We start from the raw sequence: 9,310 nt of genomic DNA on the forward strand, positions 1-9,310 counted from the left end.
TTTCCCATTCTCCTTGAACCAAGTGCAGTATAAATCCGCTTCAACCCTGACGTTTCTGCGTAAAGTAGTTCGAACGCTAGCTACCTTCTAGGAACTTGACCATTAGGAAAACCTTGATTCAAGTCGGTCCTAAGTGGGAACGACCGGAATGTTTCCGCTTCGTGGCAGACTCAGGAAGACCTAGATCGCAAACCCCGTGACATTCCATGGGAGTGCCGGGCGTCGCCTTTTGGACTCTCTTCCCAATGGGCTGCTAAGACATGTCTTGCAAGTGGACAGGGGAACACGTTACACTAGCCCTTCTAATTCGAACCCTGATTCAGGTCGGTCCTAAGTGAGAACGGCCGGAATGCTTCCGCTTCGTGGCAGACTCAGGAAGACCTAGATCGCAAACCCCGTGACATTCCATGGGAGTGCCGGGCGGTGCCTTTTGGACTCTCTTCCCAATGGGCTGCTAAGACGTGTTCTGCAAGTGGACAGGGGAACACGTTATACTAGCCCTTCTAATCCGAACCCTGATTCAGGTTGGTCCTAAGTGAGAACGGCCGGAATGCTTCTGCTTCATGGCAGACTCGGGAAGACCTAGATCGCAAACCCCGTGACATTCCATGGGAGTGCCGGGCGGTGCCTTTTGGACTCTCTTCCCAATGGGCTACTAAGACGTGTCCTACAAGTGGACAGGGGGACATGCTACACTAGCCCTTCTAATCCGAAACCCACCAAACTTAACTCCCAATGTCAAAAAACTAATCTCCGCCCTTTTCTCTTGCGCCACCAAAGCTCAAGTCATGACTAACCCCCTAGCCCTCGAAATCCCAAACTAAACCCAAACCCTAGCTCCTCCCAAGACACTAACCGCCTTCCCTATCACCTTAAGTCTTGATGCCCTTCAAAGAATCAATGCCCCCCTATTGAAGTCCTAACACTCCCCAGCCCTTCGAATCCGAAACCCACCAAACTTAACTCCCAATGTCAAAAAACTAATCTCGGCCCTTTTCTCTTGTGCCACCAAAACTCAAGTCATGACTAACCCCATAGCCCTCGAAATCCCAAACTAAACCCAAACACTAGCTTCTCTCAAGACACTAACCCCCTTCCCTATCTCCTTAAGTCTTGATGCCCTTCAAAAAATCAATGCTCCCTCCCCTATTGAAGTCCTAACACTCCCCAGCCCTCTGAATCCGAAACCCACCAAACTTAACTCCCAATGTCAAAAAACTAATCTCCGCCCTTTTCTCTTGTGCCACCAAAACTCAATTCATGACTAACCCCCTAAGCGCTCGAAATCCCAAACTAAACCCAAACTTAACTCCCAATGTAAAAAAACTAATCTCCACCCTTTTCTCTTGTGCCACCAAAACTCAATTCATGACTAACCCCCTAAGCGCTCAAAATCCCAAACTAAACCCAAATCCTAGCTCTTCTCAAGACACTAACCCCCTTCCCTATCTCCTTAAGTCTTGATGCCCTTCAAAGAATCAATGCTCCCTCCCCTGTTGAAGTCCTAACACTCCCCAACCCTTGAAATACCAAACTAAAATCAAACTAATCTCCACCTTTTCTCTTGTGCCACCAAAATTTAATTCATGACTAACCCCCTAAGCGCTCGAAATCCCAAACTAAACCCAAATCCTAGCTCTTCTCAAGACACTAACCCCCTTCCCTATCTCCTTAAGTCTTGATGCCCTTCAAAGAATCAATGCTCCCTCCCCTGTTGAAGTCCTAACACTCCCCAACCCTTGAAATACCAAACTAAAATCAAACCCTAGCTCCTCCCAATACACTTTAACCCCCTTCCCTAGCTCCTTAAGTCTTAATGCCCTTCAAAGAATCAATGCTCCCAAACTCAAGTCATGACTACCCTAGCTCTTCTCAAGACACTAACCCCCTTCCCTATCTCCTTAAGTCTTGATGCCCTTCAAAGAATCAATGCTCCCTCCCCTATTGAAGTCCTAACACTCCCCAACCCTTGAAATGCCAAACTAAAATCAAACCCTAGCTCCTCCCAAGACACTTTAACCCCCTTCCCTAGCTCCTTAAGTCTTAATGCCCTTCAAAGAATCAATGCTCCCAAACTCAAGTCATGACTAACCCCCTTCCCTATCTCCTTAAGTCTTGATACCCTTCAAAGAATCAATGCTCCCTCCCCTATTGAAGTCCTAACACTCCCCAACCCTTGAAATGCCAAACTAAAATCAAACCCTAGCTCCTCCCAAGACACTTTAACCCCCTTCCCTAGCTCCTTAAGTCTTAATGCCCTTCAAAGAATCAATGCTCCCAAACTCAAGTCATGACTACCCTAGCTCTTCTCAAGACACTAACCCCCTTCCCTATCTCCTTAAGTCTTGATGCTAACACTCCCCAACCCTTGAAATCCCAAACTAAAATCAAACCCTAGCTCCTCCCAAGACACTTTAACCCCCTTCCCTAGCTCCTTAAGTCTTAATGCCCTTCAAAGAATCAATGCTCCCAAACTCAAGTCATGACTACCCTAGCTCTTCTCAAGACACTAACCCCCTTCCCTATCTCCTTAAGTCTTGATGCTAACACTCCCCAACCCTTGAAATCCCAAACTAAAATCAAACCCTAGCTCCTCCCAAGACACTTTAACCCCCTTCCCTAGCTCCTTAAGTCTTAATGCCCTTCAAAGAATCAATGCTCCCAAACTCAAGTCATGACTACCCTAGCTCTTCTCAAGACACTAACCCCCTTCCCTATCTCCTTAAGTCTTGATGCTAACACTCCCCAACCCTTGAAATCCCAAACTAAAATCAAACCCTAGCTCCTCCCAAGACACTTTAACCCCCTTCCCTAGCTCCTTAAGTCTTAATGCCCTTCAAAGAATCAATGCTCCCAAACTCAAGTCATGACTACCCTAGCTCTTCTCAAGACACTAACCCCCTTCCCTATCTCCTTAAGTCTTGATGCTAACACTCCCCAACCCTTGAAATCCCAAACTAAAATCAAACCCTAGCTCCTCCCAAGACACTTTAACCCCCTTCCCTAGCTCCTTAAGTCTTGATGCCCTTCAAAGAATCAATGCTCCCAAACTCAAGTCATGACTAACCCCCTAGCCCTCGAAATCCCAAACTCAACCCAAACCCTAGCTCCTCCCAAGACACTAACCCCCTTCACTATCTCCTTAAGTCTTGATGCCCTTCAAAGAATCAATGCTCCCCTCCCCTATCGAAGTCCTAGCACTCCCCCACTTTAAAAAATCTTAAAACCCCTTCAAACATATTGTGAAGTGTGCGACGCTAACATGCATTTGATGCTGCTAGAGGCTACACTATTATAGGCTATAGTTTTTTCATTTGGCAAGAAAAACCTTCCCCAATGTAAACCCTAACCACCTACCAAATACTTAAACCCTCTAAATACTTAAACCCCTCTAACCTAACCCCCCATGTGAAGCCCTAACCATCTCCCAAAGAATCAATGCTCCCTCCCCTCCCCTATGTGAAGCCCTAACCATCTCCCAAAGAATCAATGCTCCCTCCCTCCCCTATTGTGAAGTGTGCGACGCTAACATGCATTTGATGCTGCTAGAGGCTACACTATTATAGGCTATAGTTTTTTAATTTGGCAAGAAAAACCTTCCCCAATGTAAACCCTCCCCCCCCCCTCTAACCTAACCCCTAACCACCTACCAAATACTTAAACCCTCTAAATACTTAAACCCCTCTAACCCAACCCCCCATGTGAAGCCCTAACCATCTCCCAAAGAATCAATGCTCCCTCCCTCCCCTATTGAAGTCCTAACCACCTACCAAATACTTGAACGCCTCTAAATACTTAAACCCCTCTAACCTAACCCCCCATGTGAAGCCCTAACCATCTCCCAAAGAATCAATGCTCCCTCCCTCCCCTATTGAAGTCCTAACCACCTACCAAATACTTAAACGCCTCTAAATACTTAAACCCCTCTAACCTAACCCCCCATGTGAAGCCCTAATCATCTCCCAAAGAATCAATGCTCCCAACCCCTCTAACCTAACCCCCCATGTGAAGCCCTAACCATCTCCCAAAGAATCAATGCTCCCTCCCTCCCCTATTGAAGTCCTAACCACCTACCAAATACTTAAATGCCTCTAAATACTTAAACCCCTCTAACCTAACCCCCCATGTGAAGCCCTAACCATCTCCCAAAGAATCAATGCTCCCTCCCTCCCCTATTGAAGTCCTAACCACCTACCAAATACTTAAACGCCTCTAAATACTTAAACCCCTCTAACCTAACCATCTCCCATGTGAAGCCCTAACCATCTCCCAAAGAATCAATGCTCCCTCCCTCCCCTATTGAAGTCCTAACCACCTACCAAATACTTAAACGCCTCTAAATACTTAAACCCCTCTAACCTAACCCCCCATGTGAAGCCCTAATCATCTCCCAAAGAATCAATGCTCCCAACCCCTCTAACCTAACCCCCCATGTGAAGCCCTAACCATCTCCCAAAGAATCAATGCTCCCTCCCTCCCCTATTGAAGTCCTAACACTCCCCCACTGAAAAAATCTTAGAACCCCATCCTTGAACATATTGTGAAATGTGCGACTCTAATATGCATTTGATGCTGCTAGAGGCTAGCTGCTACACTATTATAATCTAGAGTTTCATGTTGGCAAGAAAAACCCAAACAATAACTAAAATAATTAGAACGTGCCTTAGAATATGCGAAGTACACAAGTTCCATGAGGGAAATGTTCCATACTTCTCGAAAAGCAAAACCAGTAATTGAAAACTCCACAAGTGACTCGCTTGCAACATTTTGTTAGTCGCTCTCCAATCGATGCACTATCCTAGCCTCTACATTCATTCTCTAATGATCCGTGATGGAAAAACAAAATGTTTATTGGTCATGTTTGCTGGACGCAAATTGCAGAGCGTTGCGGCTAAGAGGAACTTAACATTGCCGACCAACAGGAGAATGGGAAGCCAACTGGCAACAGCACGGTTCATCGGCGCTGCTACGCTATTAATTGGCGAGTTATGTTATGTCATCCCTCTTGCCGTCGTCTCCCACGTGTCGTTGTTGATGAAGATCATCGGCGAAGTAAGAGCGCCTCTCCTGAACCCTCTTTACACATCCGGAATCACGGGGGCTGACCGTGTTGAGTCTGCAGGTGTTGATGCTGGGCAACGTGGTTCGCTCCGCCTCAAGACCGTCGTTGTCAACAGCTGCTGGCGGCAAGGCATCTCCAACCTTTCGAGTCGTGCTATCTTCTTCTTCCTCTAGAGGTGGTGCAGAAGAGAGGAGGATCCTCCTGGCAGAGATGGAAGAGGAAGAGGTGAAAGAGGACGACGAGAGAGTGTGTGGCGACGGCGGCAGCGCAGATTGCTGCTGGAGGTGCCATATGGAGCTAGCGCGGGCGGGGGAGAGGCTTTTGAAGAAATGCTTGCTGTCCTCAACGAGGGATTCGAGGCACTGGTAGAGAGCCGCGGTGGACTTGGCGACGGACGGGGGATCAGGGCGGGGGAGGCGGCGGGTTTCGGCAGGTTCTGTGGAAGGAGCAGGACAAGGAGGAGGATTGCTAACGATGGCAATGGAAGAGGTGGTGGTTGGGGTTTTCACGCGATCCTTGGTGGGGGGGGTCACGAGGCCCAAGCGTGAAGGGTAGCCGCTGCGGAGCGTGGCAAGTTTTTTGAGGGGGCTGGCGGCGCTGCTGCGTTGGGGGAGAGGGGAGGAGGCCGCGGAGGAGGAAGCAGAAGCCGCACCTCGTTCTCGTTTCTTAGAAGCGGAAGTATACAAGGCGATTGAGGAGGAAGGGCGGCAGGCGTCCGGGGTGATAGCGCGGCCGTAACGGCTTGACACAGGCCGGGGTTTCGGAGTGCGTCCCTGCTGCTGCTGCAGCTGTGAGGGAACAGCTATGGATGCTCCTTGCCTGGCAACAGACGACGACGACGCCGCCGTCCCCATGCTCAGCCTGCGCAACGCCCTTGTCCTCTCTGCTGCTGCCGCTGCTGCATCCGCACCACTCCGCCTGCTGCACGTTGACACTGACCTTCTCACGTCCGATAGCTTGCCACCCCCCGCAGTTCTCTGAGACGCTATTACCGTGGGGGTCTCATCCACCCTCCACCTCGATCCATTCAGCGGTGTAGCTCCACCCCCGCCTCTCCTCCGCCGCGGGCTTGTACATCCCGCGCTCACTGATCTCTTCGCTGTTCCTTCTCTTCCTCCTCCCGCTTGGCCGCCACCATTGGCGCGGCTCAAAAACTTCGTCCTCACGGTCCTACTTTCCTTCTTCTCCGCAACTTTGCTTTTTCCCTCCTCATCTTCCTTATCGCCTGCACCATCGTGTTCACTGCTCACTGATCTCTTCGCTGTTCCTTCTCTTCCTCCTCCCGCTTGGCCGCCACCATTGGCGCTGCTCAAAAACTTCGTCCTCACGGTCCTACTTTCCTTCTTCTCCGCAACTTCGCTTTTTCCCTCCTCATCTTCCTTATCGCCTGCACCATCGTGTTCACTGCCCTTGTCACTCCCGCTGCTCTCCTTTCCTTTGGCGTCTGTCTTCACACGCCGCTTCCTTTCCTCGTCCCTTTTCCGCTTCTGCATCTGCAGCTCTGCTAACCTTCGTGTGAGCCGTTGTATTTCTTGCTCTATGTCTTCAAGAGCTGCTTCAACCACATTAGATCCCCGCTCGTTTTCGGCTGTGTCACAGCGTAATTCCGCTTCCATTTCTCCTGCTTGGGGCTGGTGACATGCTACTTCATTAATGTTTCCAGCTTTATTAGCCTTCTTGTAATCGTTCGGACCGCTCGGTGAGAGAAGAAGTTTTCTGGCCACGCCGTTGTCCATGGCTTGCCCTGTCACGGGACATGCCATCTCGGCCCCGTGCTCTCCACTACTCTCCGAAGCCACTCCTCTGGACGCAGTATAACAGTGGAGGCGTCTTTGGTTAATGCTAGGAGTAGCTGTAAGAGGTCTCGATTCAGCATCTGAAATGCATTCCTTGGTCTTACCAAGGCCACAATTCAAGTGGTTAATGGAGCTCGACGCAGAAGAAGAGCTGCTATAAGAACCGGCGTCTGCCTTACTTTGGCTAGGTCTTTGCTCATGATTAGACTCAGGCTTGTAAGCAGCGTTGCTCCAAATAACGACCCGCTTAGCAGCTGCGAAGAATGGCGATGGTCGGCACCTATCTGGAGATGACAGGCAAGAATCTGCGAGGATGGCACCTAGAATCAAACCATTGTTCTTTCCAAAGAACCAACAAGAACAAATTTACGGCTCGTACCTTCGAGAGCGTCTCCTTGTTGGTCCAGGCCGTCATTCCTCCGCTTAAGATCTGGAAGAATACACGTCTCATAAAGAAGGGTCAATGGAAGAATTCTGAGGCCAATATACTTTTAGGTGATTGAAAATACTCAGTATACCATGGCCGTTTGCGTGATGCCGTGCTTCATAATGCTCTTCCTGACGCGCTGGCGACGAGAGCTCTGATGTAGACAATGCAAGTTTCTTCTTGATAATGCTTCCGCGTTCTACGGGTTGATTAAGGCCGGGAGAGATGGCGTTGAGGCAGAGAGGAGACAACGCAAGCTCATTGACGGTCTTGCTTCCGGGCTCTCTGAAGCTCTGATCTGCACGCGAAGGCGTGAAAGGATTTTCGAGAGCGTCCTCGATCCTGCCAGCTGCAAGGGGGCCGACGCCATGTTTAGCAAGGCTCCAAGGCAAGGGCCTTTTGCTTCTACGTTCGTGTTGCTCTTGCAAAGCCTCCGAACAGGCGGATCGCACAGGGCTGAACTCCAGCGACCGCGGGGTCCTCGGCGTTCCCTCTAGCTCTGCCCCTCTTTTCGTTTTGTGGCCCATCGGCGTCTTCACTTGCCGTCTTGAGCTTCGCATGCCTTCTCTCTATTGCTTCCTTGCTTGCGAGACTAACCTCTGACCAAGTATTCTCACTTCATCTCCCGACAACGTCTGAATCTGCGCAGAAAAGACAAAACTCTCAGGGAGCTTCAAGATGATCATGTAATCACAGCATGTGCACAAGGATCGATAGCAGCACATCATCATGGGCTCTATCGGACCTAGGGGAAACGGTTCGTGATCAGGAGGTGATAATGCCAGTCTGCATGACTCGACCGTCGAGAGGAAAGCCAGGAATCAGGATGATAGTAGATCCAGGACTGTAACAACCTCCCGTCGCTCTGTCCCTAGATCGAGAAGGAAGCCAAGGCATGAGCTGGTTTAGTGCGGGGGTCGAGGCAGAAAAGCATAAAAAGTGATGCATGAAAAATTCATTGGCTTGTGAATACGGTGACATGGGTAGACAAGATGGGAAGACCATATCGCGGCAAAAGGCAAGGAGCACCATCGTTATCATCATCCTCCATGACATAAATTAAGAATACCAAGAAATAAATGCAAATTTTGCTATGGAGCCAAGGGGAGCCCCATATACAGGAGCTGCTATGGGGCTGTTGTGCTTCGTTCGGTAACATCCAGACCGATTATCAAAGATCGAAAGAAAGAATTGCAGGGATATTACAGTACCTCTTCGAATCGGAGAGATGAAGTTGAAACCCATTTTCCGTTCTGCACAAAGAGAGAGAGAGAGAGAGAGAGGGAGCGTTTCTTCTGCTAGCTGTGCGCCTAGTCCCAACTGTTGTTTTTAAAGGTGGGAGAGAGGAGCTGCTGAGATCATGGAAGTCGAAGAGAGAAAGAGAGAGAGAGAAGTTGCTGAGATCATGGAAGTAATAATCAGGACGGAGCGAGAGAGAGAGGAGGTAAGTTGTAAGCACGCCCACCTCCAAAGATAGTCCAAGTATACCTAGTCATCCAACGGCTCTCAAGTCTCACCTCTCTTTTGTCTGTTTAACGGGGTGACTAGCCGTTGAGTTATGAAGTGGGCACTGGGCACTGCGAATCGTTATTGAAGACTTTTGTCCCTCGAAGCGTCCAAATTCAGCCTTGTCGAAGATAGCACGCACGTCAAGGGCCTGGTCATACGCGTATGCACCACTGCAACTGCTCGACGTAGTAGGCTGAAGGGGCCATTATCAAATCCAATGTTTACAAAAAACCGAGGTTCAATATAAAGTGAATTGCAATTTTTTTAAAATAACCTTCAAAATTGAAAGACGAAGGTTTAAAGCCTCGAACTTTTGAAAAATTTTAGTTATAAAAATGGCATATACATGTAATTTGATTCAAAAATCCCTGCAAAAAATTGAGTTAGAGATTTTTGTATCTGCTACGAAAAATGTTTTTCATGAACATTGATCAAGACCTGCTTTGAAAACCCAACATATATTAAGGGGCAGGTACACACTACCTGGGACAACTGGGGTAGCATGCAATCTGTCCT

General features: G+C 48.9%; 1 protein-coding gene across 2 annotated transcripts; it reads right to left on the reverse strand.

The window, feature by feature from the left end:
• Positions 1-4,667: 4,667 nt before the first annotated feature.
• Positions 4,668-8,822, reverse strand: LOC148012539 (uncharacterized). 2 transcript variants are annotated; one of them, XM_087669310.1, is made up of 5 exons: positions 8,497-8,822; positions 8,031-8,156; positions 7,377-7,926; positions 7,238-7,288; positions 4,668-7,163 (listed from the first exon to the last, which is right to left on the reverse strand). In XM_087669310.1, exons 3-5 carry the CDS (start codon positions 7,843-7,845, stop codon positions 4,987-4,989), a joined length of 2,697 nt encoding a protein of 898 aa, XP_087525436.1. In that variant the 5' UTR covers positions 7,846-7,926; positions 8,031-8,156; positions 8,497-8,822; the 3' UTR covers positions 4,668-4,986. The 2 variants fall into 2 exon arrangements, with proteins under 2 accessions (XP_087525436.1, XP_087525435.1); XM_087669309.1 differs by lacking the exon at positions 8,031-8,156 and having other exon boundaries at positions 8,497-8,821.
• Positions 8,823-9,310: the final 488 nt, after the last annotated feature.

This window comes from Lygodium microphyllum, chromosome 27 (genome assembly GCF_053477565.2).
Source record: "Lygodium microphyllum isolate KBCC chromosome 27, Lygodium_microphyllum_v1.1.10, whole genome shotgun sequence".
NCBI classification, from domain to species: domain Eukaryota; kingdom Viridiplantae; phylum Streptophyta; class Polypodiopsida; order Schizaeales; family Lygodiaceae; genus Lygodium; species Lygodium microphyllum.